General features: G+C 42.2%; 1 protein-coding gene across 1 annotated transcript in view; it reads left to right on the top strand.

Moving 5' to 3' along the window:
* GABRA6 (gamma-aminobutyric acid type A receptor subunit alpha6) overlaps positions 1 to 16,467 on the top strand; it is a 493,083-nt gene that overhangs the window by 37,761 nt on the left and 438,855 nt on the right. The window contains exons 3-5 of the mRNA XM_069654273.1: positions 5,772 to 5,839; positions 15,998 to 16,218; positions 16,312 to 16,394. Of these exons, the coding sequence (XP_069510374.1) occupies positions 5,772 to 5,839; positions 15,998 to 16,218; positions 16,312 to 16,394 (372 nt within the window). The remainder of the gene's footprint in view (positions 1 to 5,771; positions 5,840 to 15,997; positions 16,219 to 16,311; positions 16,395 to 16,467) is intronic.

A 16,467-nucleotide genomic window follows, 5' to 3' on the forward strand; every position in this document is an offset into this window, starting at 1 on the left:
GAATGATTTAGAATCGTGGGACCAGTTTGCATTATTTATATTGGATTCATAGGGACTTAACCAATTCTTGCATTTTGAACTGAGCTGAGCGGAAAGATGAAGCTTGTATTCAGTGCTCGAAATCAGTTACTATGAATGTGTTACAAATTACTTCTAAGCATTTTCTTCCTTCTATCAAAAATGATATCAAATAAATTACTATGGATCATTCCACTAGAGTGAATCACCATAGGCCTCATAGTTCTCTTCAGTAAAGATTCCATTAATATGAATATTTCAGAATCATCACCCAAATTAGTAACCCGCTTCAGGTCAGGCCAAGATCTAAGCAAAGAATCAGATCTATTCACATTGGACTCAGACCACATGATCTGATTACCCTGAGTATAAACCATTATATTGATATTGATATTTTATTTTTATCATGCTCGTACACAAGTGTTTCAGAGCGCGACGAGGCAAGGGAGGGGAACAAGGGAGAAACAAAAAAATGATTTTACTAGGCCCAGTGACATTAAGAATGCACAAGTGCATGGGAGAGGGAAAAGGGAAAGTGCAAGGGAGGGGGGAGAAAGTGCAAAGTGCTGAGCTAAGGAATACATATAAATTTAAAAAAAAAATAAACAATTAAAAAGCAACACATAGTGGTAATGCAGCCAGCAAGTGGCAAGTGCTAGGTTTAAGGCAACAAACAGGGTGTGTCTGATCAGTGCAGAACAAAGGGGGGACTTTAGGGTTACAGCTACAGACCCCAGTGCAAGGGATTGGCAGGAGGTAGTGTGGGTGGGTGTCAGGGTGAGCAAGAACCTGGGCAGAAGCAAAGAGGAAGGTTTTGAGGTGCTTCCAGAAACAGAGAGGGTCTCCTCAAGTTTCAGAGTGGCAGGGAGGCTGTTCAAGAGGGAGGCCCCTGTCGCAGACAGAGATCTATCCCCAGATTGTTTCTTTGAAAAATGACTGACTCTAGGGTAGGTGTAGAAGCCAAGAGCAGAGGAGGGAAGGCATTTACAGGGGGACAGCTGAAGATATTTTGGACCCAGGAAGCCTTGAGGACAATGCAAAGGGTCTTGTATTTAATCCTTGCAGCCACTGGGAGCCAATGGAGAGAGTTCAGGGCTGAAGAGATATGATCCCAGAGCTTGAGGCCAAGGACAAGCCTTGCAGTCCTATTCTGGATAAGTGGCAAAGGACGCAGAGTAGAAGCAGGTAGATTTAGCAAGAGGCTGTTGGAGTAATCCAACCTAGAGAGAAGCAGGGCTTGAGAGACAGTGAACTTCTTGGGGAAAGAGAGGAAAGGCAGACTACCTCTGAGGAGATGCAATAGGAAGTTTGATTTTTTTAGAGACATCAGAGATGGGGCAGAGAAGGAAAGCGTGGAGTCAAAGATGACCCCAAGGTTCTTAGCCTCGCAGGTGAGGTTAGGAGGAGGGCCAAGGGAGTCCGGACAAAGAGTAAGAGGAAAGGAGGGTCGAGGTGTGCCGATGAGGAGGATCTCTATCTTGCTGGCATTCAGGCAGAGATTGTTGGCAGCACACCAATCCTGAATGGCAGATAGGCAATCAGAGATGAGAGAATGAGAAGAGGTGGTCGAGGGAAGCCTGAAAATGAGTTGAGAGTCATCAGCATGATACTGAAAATTGGGGCAGAAAATGGCAATGCGGTGGGCAAGAGTTGCCTGGTATTGGTTAAAGATCCAGGGTGAGAGGTTAGACCCCTGGGGAACACCACAGGTAGAAAGGGAGAAACTTGTAAAGAAGGACCCAAGTTGGACCTGGGAGGGTTGATCCAAGAGGAAAGAGGTCAGTCAGGCCAGAGGCTGATCGATGATATCCAGGTTGTCATAGAAATGCTTGAGCAGGATGGTATGGTTTACTGTGTCGAAGGCAGAAGAGAGATAGAGTAGGATGAGGACAGAGGGGATGTTAGAGTCAAGGTTGGAGAGCAGATCTTCACGGATGTTCAAGAGAGCAGTTTTCGTACTTCTGACATATCTAAAGCCAGACTGATGGTCGTGGAGACAACCGGCAGAATAAGAGTGAAGGTTAAGCTGTGAGATGTAGTTGTGTTTTACAGATGTAGTTGTGAGGGTAGGTATAGGTTTTGGACACACACAGATTCTTCAGTTGAACTCTTTGACTCAGGCGTTCCTTGGTTTTCTTTAGGTAGGCAAATCTCACCTTAGCACAGGGCAAGTTACCCCTTTTTTTATCCTGACATTTAAGATAATAAAAGTGTTTATTTTGAATTCTGAATCCGTTGTCTGTGTCTTGCTTCATTATGCCTTCACAGTGTTCAACAAGTTAAGGTTTTCTGTAGAATATGCATGTGTGAACCGCTTATTGCCCATGTTATTCGTCATAGGCCAGCCACTACTTTTAGGTTGCACATGTTTTTGCACATTATGATATCAAATCCTAGCTTCAGTAATGGCGCTGAATGCAACATGATCTATTGAACAATTACAGGGGAGACAAATTGCATTATCTCCCAATTAGTTTCACTATGCAGGTCAGATAGTTTGACAGAGAGAATGTCTGTCGTTGATATTGTAGACAGCTGGGGAACACAGTGAAATTGTTCAAGCAATTTTCCATGCTTTAAAAATGGTCTTTGCGACAAAATAAATAGTTCCACAATTTTCACTGATTTCCCCAGATTGTGAATAGATGACGTGTCCAAATGCAAGCCCACTTCTTTCTGCTCCGCAGCGCCATGATTCACAGCTAGCAAGCCGGGCTAGCAAGCCGGGCTGGTTGTGCGCTTGAGCATTAAACAAATTCATCACATCACTATGTTTAGCGAAGGTGTGCATAATATTAGCAACTACTTTTCATTGGTTGCACATCATTTATATTGTTTCGTCCCCCTACAGGTAACAACAGTATTAGGCAGTTAAATTCCCACAGGAGGGCACTGAGACATTTATCCATCGGGACTTTCAGGCAAACTCTCTGGGCAGGTTGAGTAGGAGCATCTCGTTCCTGATGTAATGAGATCAAATCAAGAGCATGTTTTGGCAAGAGATTCCACATTTTTTACGAGCTGACTTTTCGTCCCTGTCTTTTTCTCCTCACAATTTTACATTTTTTTTTCTTTCTTAACTCCCTTACCCACCAAGGGAGAGATTTAATAACGTGTTATCTACTAATAAGGTAGACGGATTGGGATTCACTAAAGGTGGTTCATTATTACCCACATCAGCTACCAAAGACTCTGTATCTTTCCGGTGTGAAGCAGAAAAATACCCAGTAATCTTGGCCATTGTCCACTTGTGCCCCTTAGTCTTTTTTGACTTTGTTACGCCAACGAGGAACAGGTGACAGAGTCATTAGAAATCTGGCTACAATTTATTTTCTTACAACCTTTCTAATCGTCATGCTCTGCAGATTGTAGACACAAGTCTCTGCAGGCATGGCGATTTTACACAGAATAGCTAGACAAAAGCATAACTATTCAGCCAAGATTATGATGGCAAACCCTTAGCAGAAGAGTCTTTGGATAAGCTATCGCTTATTGATGCAATCCCCGCAAGACAACAGGACAGCACTCTCAGTGCACACTTACAAGTTGGGGTGCGTGAATGTGCACGTAAGGAAGTTTAAATACTCTTCCAGTTGGAGAGGCGGTCTGTTCAATGTCTCCATACCTACACACAATGGGCTTTAATACACATGAGTGTTGCAATTGCATTAAGATAACACAAAAAAGGCAAAGGTATGTCTTGTGATGGGGCGGTAGTCATAAGAACGGGTAAACAGCACGTTTTTAGAGATATTCACAGTGCTGGTGAGATTTGTAAGAATTGAACAGGAATCAATGAGCCCTTATCCACAATGAATCAGTGAGTTAGCTGGTAACCATAGAATATGAGGCTGTATTACCCACTAGGTGGATTTTAAATAGTGCCTCTTATGTATTACAGGAAACACAGTTAAAGCAATATATTGGCCTACATATGAAGTGAAAAACAAGTGGGGCATACGCAACCAAAGGTATTGCTTTTTTTATTCATGATTTTAAGAAGAAATATAACCAAATAGACTGACATTTATGAATGTGACTTTGGAAAGGCAACAAAAATACTGACTACGTCTGCCTTTTGCTTCACTGACATGGTACACAGGATCCCATCAGAGAAGCTCAGAAGGCCGAAACACTGGGTGTCAACCCATATTACACGGTTCCATGTGATAATGTCTCTGGGAAAAAGTCGGCAGGTAGGAAACTTATTTTTTTTTCCTGATCCTTAAAAGTCTTTCCCCAAATATTCTAGGTGGGGTATAATTATATATTATTACCGACAATCCTAGAATATTTGGGAAAAATGTTTGATTTTCTGGAGGGTGCATTTTTAGTGAAATGTTGGCACCTGGCGGCTTTAGTCCTGGTGATATTATCATTAAATACGTATTAAACTACTAAACAATAGCTCACTATGAAAAATACAGAAGCAGAAAGAAATCAATGGTTAGATTTTGCCACAAATTAAAAGTGGCCAAAAAAGAAATGCTCAAAGACGAGAGTTTCTAAATAGCTATAGATGTGTTAGTTCTGTGTGTGAGATACAGAATAGGTGGAAATCACTTCATGTATAGGTGCATTCAATAAGTGAAAACGATTGTATGTATATGTTCGTTGTCATGATGTATATTTGGTTATTATGACTGATGCACTGAGGTTTAGGTTATATGATTACTGTAACATCTGTATAGAGGAAAGAGACACATGTATTTTATATATTTGTCACTTGTTTGAGTATTAAACATGTTGTATGAACACATTTTCAGTAAATAGCAATACCAAAAATTGCATTCAAAATTGTGTCTTCTCTTGCTTCTCATGCATTGAACACCTCTGTCAATAGAATGCGGGTATCCCCCACAATTAAATGTGTTCTAGCTGCACAAATAATGTCTCCCCTGCTACACAAACAATGCACAGCACCTCTGCCATTAGAAAGCAGCTATCTACAATAATAAATGTGGCCTAGCTGCACACATACTATCTCTTGCTCATACTCTGCAGACTACCTCTCTAAGCCCACCCACATGCCTGCTCAACATGGGTGACTAGCAAGGACTTGACCACCCATACCTTCCTTCATACCGACTAAAATGCACACACGCATTCTATGACAAATTTCCCATATTTGGACTTTGGTCCCAAGGGCGTTCAACTAACAACGCATTGAGAGCATATCAATGGTTAAAGGTGCTACACAAACGCCCATTGCAATACATTACATTATAAATGTAAAGGGTACATGTTTTTAGTCCTGACAGAATAAATGCACTCTTGAGCGTTTCAGAGCCCTGACTGTTGGCTTTCCCAATTTGTGTTTAATGTGTGGCTGAGACTAGTTTCAATTTCCACCTTCACCATCAGTACTATTGCTGCCTGAGCTTCACATCAAGAAAGATGGAACAATGGCTGCCTGAGCTTCACATCAAGAAAGATGGAACAATGGCTGCCTGAGCTTCACATCAAGAAAGATGGAACAATGGCTGCCTGAGCTTCACATCAAGAAAGATGGACAGGGGCACAACCTACAACAAAATAGCAGAACTGCATATGATGTCATGCAAATGAGAAATGGCAACATACACTTACTATTGCTAGGCAACTTTGATAGGAGTGCAAACCTTATTATTATGCTGCACTTGTAGTCCTTTCTTACTGGACCGTTGTACATATTCAGTCATGACAGTCATACATGTGTTCTGCCTGTCGCAATTTGCCCTAACCAAATTGTTTCCAATCTACATTTTCTGCAGGTCCAGCAACCGAAGTCAAAACTGACATTTACGTAACGAGCTTTGGGCCAGTGTCAGATGTGGAGATGGTAAGAGCCCATGAGCGAATTGGTATTTTTTTCACTGTACAGCTCGGTGTCAGTCTTGCATATGGTTCCATGGTGCTTCCCCTTGGGTTCCACTTTCGAATCAATGCTAATAGGTGCTTCTGTCTAATTTTGTTCAAATGATCTGAGACTATAGCACCCAGAAACCACTATTCTGTTGAATAAAACTGGGTATATGGTGTCTATCTGAGGTGGAATTAACTGGTCACCCAGAATTTGACGCACATTCTGCAATTCAGTCCTCTTCGGAATCTTGAACACTGGTATGGACGACGTTTATTTCGGGAGCCCACTAAAAACACATGTCAGGTTACACAATTGTTAAATATAAAAAGCACGAGAAGCACATACCATCAACAATTAACTTTTAAAGTAACATACATGCAGGTGCTACACATCCCATCCACTGTCTTCCCGGAATCCCCCAGCAGCTCGGAGTGAAAACAAAATAACACCCAGACAGTTTATGAGAATAATGGCCAGGCCGTGTTGTTCAGTCAGGTTTTAAATCTGATTTGCAAGTAAATGGGAGAATGGGAGATAATTGAATCTAGGGTGATAAAGGATGTAGTGATGGCATTAAAACAAAAGTTAAAGTGTGGAGAATCAATGCACGGTTTCACAGCACAGCTGCAGCTGATCATATAGAGTCATTGGCAGGAGAAGAGAAGGCCGTGAGGAATCCGGAAAGACAAGCAGGAGAATTGAAAGTGGCAGACGCGTTTCAGACCATTTCTGTTTTAAATGCATGCTTAAGTGGTTAGGCCAGGTAAACCTTGCAGGATGAGCCTGGAGTCCGACCAAATAATAACATTAGAGCAGGTTTCTGAAGCTTCCTCTTTCAAGCTGTGTTGGCAAATGAAATAAACTACTTGCAGACTCATTCTGGCGCAGGCGGATGCGGCAGGAAATGTGCAATCCCTCTATCTGAATACTCTCCCTGTGGTGCATGAGGAGACGCCGCCAAGTGCGGAAATCACAGGTGGCAACTCTCCACCTGTGTTCTTGTACGGGGTTGCGCTGCTTGCAGGAACACTGCATGCACCACAGGGATCATCAATCTGATCCACACATACCAGCCTAAAACTCCAACAGGCTTCGTCTGTGTTTCCTGTGCTAGGAAAAAGTAGACAATCCACTGAACTGAACAGCCGCCATGTTTGCTATGGAAGCAGGGATAGCAGACATCTACCGTGTTCATGTGAGCATGGCAGAACTCACTTCAAGTCAGTGAAAACTGTGTGTGTCATATGTTCCAATGGCTTTCACCTTACACATGTAAGGATGCCTTGACTCATCATAACTGTGGGTACAGAAGGGACAGAATCACTGAGAAGAGTTAGACATGGGTGGCACACCATTGCACGCACTCTCCAATGCTCAATGTTCTTCAGTGCTGTTCACACCCAAGAGGACGCTTCAACTTTGGATTCCATCTCGGCTTGTGGTCAGTGGTTCTGCTGCATAGGGATGCAGAAGACTTGCACCAGCACAGCAGTGCCCACTACAGGCAAATAAGAAAGAGCAGTCAATGAGTTAGATATGTCTAATTACAATCTGCCCAATGGATATCAAACGATAGAGCAAGCTGGAAGTAATGGCCCACGTTTGGATCCATATCATAAACACAATATTTCAAGTCATTAATTAGTTCTATTGTTTTCGATATTGGAGTCCCATAGTATTCTACAGCGGTTTGGTTTGTACCACATGTGACAATTTCAGCATGTTGCAATTGCTACATTTACTAGTGCACTTACTACACGGGGTAAAGCTTTTATGTTGTGGTAATTACGTCCACACAAAAGCAGGTGTTAAAAAGAGGTTCAGTGAGAAAACATGGAGTTTTGCGAAGTCGTAAAACAGCTGGTATTTTTGAAATACAGGAGGCCTGATTTGCAAAGCGCTTTCCAATTGAACTTTCCCACTTTAAATCAGTCCCAGGATGATTTACCTCTACCGCCAAATGTATACTCAGACCAACATTATTTAAAGGTGAACATGTGTTGAATCACTTTGGTAGAAAATCTGACTGAATGTTAGAGTTTTTTTGTGTTATAAGATATGTATTACATTTTTGCAATACGTCTTAGCATATAATGTGACATAAGATAAGAAATATAGAAGCTGTAGAGCCTCGCTGGTGAGCTTTCTTTGAAACACTTTATTTGTAGTACCATCTACTCCCAGATTCAGTTTATTCTGCCAGGTTTTTAGCGCTATATAAATACAAAATAGAAATAGAAAGTAATATTCTCTTTAGGCCCAGAAGCCTCCATGGATGGCATTTAGGGATTGCAAGGGGTCGCAGCTGTGATCCCTGGTGACTCCCCAACCACACATGCCACTGCCTCTGCGACCCCTGCTGAAGGAGTGCAGAGGCTGGGCTCATTGCATGCAAGTGCATTATCCAGGAAGCACTCTCTGCTTCCTGGTTTCTGTTCTTGCGTGGATGTGTGCGGGAGTCTTGAGGATCTCAGAAACAGGACCTGTGGAGGTGCTAACTCAGAGTTAAGTTTGTTTTGTGAATTTTGCATGTATCTATGTATGTATGCATGTGTGAATGGGGGGTCAGAAGATGATGGTGATTGGGCTGATGGCCAGGACCCTATTGAACTCTTGAGGGAATGGATCGCCAATCTCAGCGACTAAGGGGAGGGTTAGCATGGGAGGCAGAGAGGGAAGGAGGGAGAGAAGAGACAGGTCTTGAGTTGCTTACAAAACATGAGGTGGTCCGGTACAAGAAAGAGAGAGGGGGAGTATGTCCTTATATGGGAATACTGTCATATGTAGGTGCAGTCAGCATTGCAAAATGCTTCTGTGCACTCTTGGTGACTTTTATCTATTGAATATTTTCATGAATTACCCTAGAAAACCGATTACAAATTGATTGCCCTTTTAACCAATGTTTCACAGACAGTGTACACCATTTTAACCTATTATAAAAAACAGTTGGCCTCATTACGAGTCACCCGGTCTGGAAAGAACGGTGGTGGTAAATCCGCCACCACCGTTCTTTCCGGACTGGCTGATTAAGAGTCCTGCAGGCGGGAGGTGTCACTCCCGCCAGGTTTGACCTGGTGGGTTTAACACCACCCACCTGCAGGCGGACATGGAAACACCGGCACCATTACAACATGGGACTCCATGGGAATGGGAACTTACAGAATTCCACCTCCGGAATTCCCGGGTCACCGGGGTCATAATGCCCCGGTAATTCCGGGAATCACAGAGGCGGAATTGTAATACGAGTCTGGTGGTAGCCTGCCGGTTTTTCTGGCTTGGTTACCGCCAGACTCGTAAGACTTGGTTGGCTCAGGCTCCCTCACTACACTCGGTCACACTTGCAAAAGTGTGGCATATATTTAAAAAATTCACTAGCTGACACTCAAGACCCGTGGCAGAGTGAAAACAAACATAAAGTGGGTTCTTAGAACTTGCCATATATGCAAAGGCAAGAGTGAAGTGTAGCATGTTTTCTATTGTTAGGGAGATTTCTCACACAAGTGCTTAATTCCCTCTACCTTATAGCCCTCTAGCTCTTTTGCTATATTTTGGGGCTTTGATCTTTTAATTTTCAATGTGTGTTTCTTCTTTCTGTGTTCTTTGGTTATGGAGTTTAAAGCAACTCCATAGGCATCATCTTTTTCTGTCTGTCACACAGCACCTTCAGTGCAGTGGCACAGGGGTGTCTTTTCAGAATCTCCAAAGGTTTAACTACCTTCCCTGAGAATGACTACTGTCTCCCAGGGCATGTGAAGTTAAATTGACTTTACTAGTCTCTTTGAATTTACTGACCCAGCACACCCTATCTTACTCTTGAGTGCTGGGGGGGTTGCCTAGCTTGCCGTGAGTCAAAAAACTCATGTAAAAGTAAAATTATACCTTTTCCTATTTTAAGTGGCTGGTGGCAGTGGTTTAGATCAACTACCGTGATTTTTCACAACTGCTAACAACGGTAGCTCAAAATCAGGGGTAGCCATGTTTTTCAATATGGAGCCCCAGACCTATCTGTAAAAACAGATTCTGCTCATCTTTTTTCACCAGGAAAAGTCCTTTGTGTGTTTGTCTCTGCGCGCCAAACCAGGTCCCTTTGTTTGTGCCCTTTGGCGGTCTTCTGTGCTGAAGCCCTCTTCCTGTGCTTAGTCTCCTAGGAGACCTGAATGCATTCTGGTGTGAATGGCCAGCTGGCTGTCAAGCAAGGACAGCCACACTTACGTGCGAGTGACAGCCAAGCTGAGTGAATGGGGGGAAAACTGTTTAAAAGCAGGCCTCTGGGACTTGGAAAGCAGAGTCGACCACTGGAATGAAAGAACCGAAGAGAATAGGAAGGAAGAGGACTGCTTCAACTACTGCTGCAGGTACGAATTGCCTGAAACTCCGACGACAGTGAAGCCCTTCAAGGTTAACTTCTTCACTTGAGTTTGGTGGGAACAACCAACTCGCAAGCCACCTGGACACCATCCTATTCTGGCCGAATTTTCTTCAGAGTGCTGTTGAAACTGGATAGCCAGAGGGAAGGAAACCAGGGAGACCTTAGGCACTCGCACCTTAAACCAACGTCTTGCTACAGCTTTTGGCCACTTCCCTGGGCAGTGAAGGAACCTCCCGACTTCCTCCTTCTTGTCCCCACAACTGAAGAACCGGAACAGCAAGATCTGCTTGAATTGCCCGGAACAATTGCCTCAGCTACAGCTTTCTTTATTTAAAAGGTACTGTGCAAACACGGCCTGGAAATCTTTTCGGCCATCGAGAAAGTGTGTGAAACTTTCCTCAACTGCAAAGGCTTGTCCATCCCTAAAAATTCGTCAAACTTTTTGCCTACCCAAATCCTTTTAAAAATCTGTGGCAAAGACTTAACCGTTACATACCAGAACTATATACTCTGAAGGTGTTTTGCGCTTCCTCTGTCCATTGAAAATGTACAGACAGCTGAGTAAGCCCTGTAAGAAGAAAAAAGAACAAACGAAATGCATGTAGAAGTTGGTGAAGGACAAGAATGACTGAGGAGCTTTCAGTGAAGTGGATGGGGGCCATTCCAGCAATATTTTATATTTGTCTGTAATCATTGATAACACCTTGGAAGTCAGAACAACCTCAAAAGTTATATGTCAGGGGTGTGAAACAAATACTTTTTCCAATTTGGCATAGAGTGTAACTTACCGCCTGGGTCGTAATGAGGCCCAGGATATAATTGCCATGAGGTCTCCCTTCCTCATGTTTTTAGCATGGGGCAAGGTGGGACTTTGGAGCACAGCACAAGCTCAGCTTTCCCAGCATGAGCTGACAGTTTTATAACAGATGGCCCAGCACACACTCAAGCTTTCCCAGCATGAGCTGACAGTTCCGTTCCAGCTTTCAAGTTCTTTGATGGTAAAGTTTATTTTTTAAAAAAGTCTTTTTCCCTCGAGTGCCTGATTTTTTTCACACTAAACAAACACAAAGTTCTGTGTCACGTATACTTTGGATGATGGCTTCATCCCTGGTCCCCCTCTTCTGGGCGCATACCCCTCAGTAATTGTATTCAACAAATTCACAAGACAGTTTCCTTCTCAGTGAACTTTGGTTGATAGTTTTCCACCCTTGGAGCTCCCTCGGCCGGGCACGGATCCCAAATGACAAGGGGCACTCCCCTTCCCCTTGTCTTCCAGTACTTCTTGCTTTCACCAATCTTAATGTCTTTTTAAACAGACTTTCGGGCTTTGCCCCTTGTTGTCGGTTTCCCTCTACCGGGTTCGCTCTCGCTGACTTTTCCGATATACAGTTCATGTATTAACTTTTCACCCTGAAGGATTCCCTTCCCTTAGCTTTCGCAATCCTCGGCCGGTCAAAGACTTTCGATGGTACAGAGCATTTTACAAGAACCCTGTATTACCACTTTGACCTCTTTTTGCCTCTTCCTAAGGGCTTCTGGTTATGGTAGTCTCTCCAGCATCGGGTAATTGCTCAGAGTTTCTTGCCTGAGCACCCACGTGGTGCCTGCCCCTCTGTTGCTGGGTTTCCCCCATTTTTGGTTCTCAGAGTTCAAATTAGCCGTTGGCTATTTTCCGGTCAACACAGTTAGATTTCTAATTGATCCTCCCCTCGACTCACTGGCTGTGATGAAACATTTGCCTTTCTTTATCCTTGGATTCAAGGTTGGTACCTCCCAGACCAGTGTCCTTCCCCGGCTTGGTTATCAGTGGAGGAGGGTCTCACATACTGTAGGCTTCTGCTGCAGCAAACGCTGGCCTTTGTTCGCGGTCTTATGTTTCAATTTGCAGAGTTTTCACAGGCTTGGCACAGATGGGGCAAGGTCACTTCTCTCCTTGTCTCCTCCTCGGTCTGCACCGTCTTTCTCCTCCTCTTGAACAGCCGTGCTGAGTTAGCTCTTACGTCGTGCAGAGTGGCTTGCTCGTATTGTGCTCTTGTGCTCCACCTTTTATCCCTGTGGGGAAGGGAAAGGGCCGTTAGGTGTGCGTGATTCTGGTCTATTGCTTGACTTTGCCTGAACCTGGTATTGGGACACGTCAGGTAAATTGCCCTTGTGTTACTCCATAGTCTTTCGTATTGTACAAAAGTGTTCATGTGGAAAATGTGGGGCAGTGTTTTGGAATGTCCTACATGGTAGGATGGGGAAAATGTGTTGAAAGAAGAAGTGGGATACTGCGTCTCACCCGTTGGTGTCCCACCCCCACTCCACAAGGACCCCCCCCATCCAGCTGATCCTCCCTCCATGGTCCACCCCCAGGAACTGAATCCAATAGCAATAGCTGTGTTCTGGCCACCTGGATGACAGATCCCCGTGGACTAGCTAGGGAGACACCTTTAGGTTTCTCACAATGTATAGTAGCATACGGTTTATAGTCAAATTTTTTTTTCAATACGTTTTTTTTTTAAATGGGAGGTTCCACCCCACCCCCCTTTTTTAATTTTTTTTTTTGTTTTACCCATTTTATTTTACTCCCGGACCCCAAAATAAATATATAATTTAAAAAAACGGAATTCAACTTTTTTTTTTTTACATTATTTTTTTGACATTATTTTTTCGAAATTATGACTGACCACCATAGCATATGTGTGTGTAATATACATATTCTGCATGCACATGCACATTTTGTATGAAAGCTGTACATTCATTCTGAGCATGTGCAATTGTTATCAAGGACACTTCTGCACACTGCAGGTAAGTACATGCTGAGTTCCTTTATTGAGATGATATCAAAACCCTTTAAGACATAGGACAGGAACGCAATTGTTCCCACTACCCAGGCTATGTCTTTCCAAGTGCCTATAGTTTGATTTCCAGCAACACAACATTCTCTCAGTCATACATACACATCGCAACATTCGATCATTCACTCTGTCCTCATACATTCCAAACCAATCCGCATCCATCCAAAATCAACACTCAATACAATACTAATGTACATACTCTACATGTAGGTGTACATTGTGTGTCAAAACTGTACATTCATTCTGATCTTGTGTAATGTTTATACTGTGCATGTATTTGTACATTTTGTATAGAGGCTGGAATTCATTGTGAGCAAACTGACATCAAATCGAGTCCTAACTTTGATGTGAGTTTTTATTTGCAAAATGTACATCTTTTCCATTTATGTGTACAGTTCATATGAAAGATGCACATTCATTCTACACATGCATCATATATAGATGCATCCTAAAGTGTTAATATCTCAAAAATAGGGCATCCAATTTTCATTTTTGAATTTTTTTTGGGTGTACCAATTCATGATAATATCGAGGAGCAGACTACAATCCTTAAAAATCCAAGTGGTCATTTGTAAGATATTATATTTTCCCTATGAGTAAACCCTGTGATAAAAGTTGTTGAAAACAGTATCAAAACAACATTTTGTTTACATTTGATTGTGTCCATGAACATCCTCAAATTGTCCATGCAGGGGCAGCTACCTCAAAATGTTATTGTAAAATTGTTGTCAGATTTGTTCATTGAGGCATTCAATAATTATTGAACAAAGTTATGTTCTGAAACTCCATACAGCAATGTCATTGTATATACATAATACAGTTCAATGTTTCCCTGTATGCAGCCTAACCTTCAGATATTGTTGTGGTTTCCTAGAGACCTGGGCCCCAGAGAACGTCACCCACTTACCAAGTGTAGTAAATTTATGAAATTATTTGACCAAGATAATAATATTTGGTGGAATTGAAAAGCTGAGATTTGAGACTACATCTCCTCCCATTCCCATTACAATTTAAGATTTAAAGCAATGTAAATAGGTGAGAAAACTAGAACAGTAATTGATAGAACTAAGCAATAGCTGAGTCAGGAGGTCTGTTGTCAGTCTAAGAGCTAAACACAGTCTGGAATGGCAAACACCCATACCTGTTCTCCTGCATTCTCCTCCCCCTCCTGTACCAAAAACCACCAAACTAACACCCTGTCTGCCCACCACTGCATAGCATATTACTCTCACTTTTTATCCTGCCTGGAATCCGGCCTCCCCACCAAAACACATTATATAACTGGTAAATATTATATGTATTTATGGAGTAACACTGTCATACTATATAATAAAAGGCCAGGTGTATTTTTGTCTGAAGTCGTCCTGCCTGCTCTTCCTGTTACCACCGCTAGAGGAAGCTGTTCCCTTACATGTACAACAATAAGACTTCAAGTTCATTTTCCAGGTGAACAGAATGTGTATTTCATGTTATCGCTGCTCGAGGGAGCTGTTGCCTTACTCATACAAAAATAAGGCTTCAAGTTCATCTTTCAGTTGAAAAATAATGTGTATTGCAACAATGATAACATACATGACAGGGATACAGCTTTCATGGCATATGTCAAGTTGCGTACACTAAGAACATATATACATTTAAGAAACAACATATACACAAAAATTCATTTGATTAAGCACTATTTCTCTAACACATACATTACTTTTCTTAATGTACTTATGTATTATGTAAATATTAATTGTAATATGTTTTGGTATGTATTATTTAATCAATAATATTCATGTACATTTTAAACTAACTTCCTTCCTTCCTTCCTTTATTGTTTGTTTTGGGGGTGCGGGTTGAACTTTACCCAATGAAGCCATATAAGCAGAAGGTAAAATATGTGATCTCGCTAAAATACTGCTAAGAAACACATACTTACAGAACCTTATTAACAAGTGACGATGCTATGCTATGAGAGGGCTATCAATCTGTCTTTTTTTTAATGTCTTTTATTGTGGATATTTATTTATTGAGACCTCACTGTAGCAGGCAGATACAGACATTATGAAGCACACAAGAGAAGACAACATGGTATGTTGATGTGAAAGGTTATAGCGTGGCGTGAAACGTTCACTCAACATGAGAGTAGTGAAATATGTGTTAGTGCAAAATAGTTTACAGTCAGTGAGAGAAGGGCTAGGGGAGGAATGTTGAGTTTTCAATGGATGGGGGTTTCCAAAGGGTAGGAGCATTGATTGTGAAGGCTTATCTTTGGGATTTTCCTTCTTAGCACCCAGGGAGGGTCAATGTGCTTGGCCAGCTTTTTTGTTTACTTTTTTCAATGGCCGCCATGGAAAGGGAGAAGGGATAACATGTTGTCCCTTCTCACCCATCCGTGGTGGCTATATATTTTGTTTACTTTTTAATTTGTTTTTTTAATGGCTGCCAAGGAAAGGCAGAAGGGACTACATGTAGTCCCTTTGCACCATATCAGGGCAACCATTGTGTTTGTTTACTTTTATTCTATATTTTTAATGGTCACAATGGAAAGGGATAAAGGACTATATATACACCCTTCTCCCTGATCCCTGACACCCATTTCTTTCCCTTTTTTCTCCAGTTGAAAAACTGTTTGAACACTGTTTCTCAACTGGAGAAAAAATGCTACTAGTACCATGGTAAGATGTGACAGGGTACTAATAACAATCTAACATGAGGAGGCTTTGCTTGGGCTTCTATCGCCTGAGAGGTATTACCTTAAAGGTAATGCTTCCCCTCCTTGGGTTCTATTGCTTAATTAGCCTTATGTATGTCCTGCTGCTGCTGATGTAGCTGATCCACCTACAGTCCTGATTTTAATATTTTTCATAAAGCTATGCAGACAAATGTCTTGTAAAATGGCTTTGTGCCAGAACAATAATTGCTGACATTGTTTTCTCATAGGAGTACACAATGGATGTTTTCTTTCGTCAGACATGGGATGATGAGAGGTTGAAGTTCAATGGGCCTATATCAATTCTGAAGCTGAACAATTTAATGGCCAGTCAGATATGGACCCCGGACACCTTCTTCCGCAATGGCAAACGATCCATATCTCATGCTATGACCACTCCCAACAAGCTATTGAGAATCACTCAGAATGGAAGTATTCTGTACACAATGAAGTAGGTCCAGGCATGGCCCACGCTCATTGTATTTATTTATTTATTTTATTTCTGAATTATAATGACAAAGAATTGTCCTTTGATGTTTTTCAGGCTCACAATAAATGCAGCATGTCCAATGTTGCTCATAAATTTTCCCATGGATGGGCACGCTTGCCCGCTGAAGTTCGGGAGCTGTAAGTATGCAATATTCAATCACACAGAAGCAGATCTGCTGTAAAGGCATGAGCTACGGTTTGTTTTTGTGGC

The sequence above is a fragment of the Ambystoma mexicanum genome, chromosome 3q (genome assembly GCF_040938575.1).
Source record: "Ambystoma mexicanum isolate Mex_15411 chromosome 3q, UKY_AmexF1_1, whole genome shotgun sequence".
Classification (NCBI taxonomy): domain Eukaryota; kingdom Metazoa; phylum Chordata; class Amphibia; order Caudata; family Ambystomatidae; genus Ambystoma; species Ambystoma mexicanum.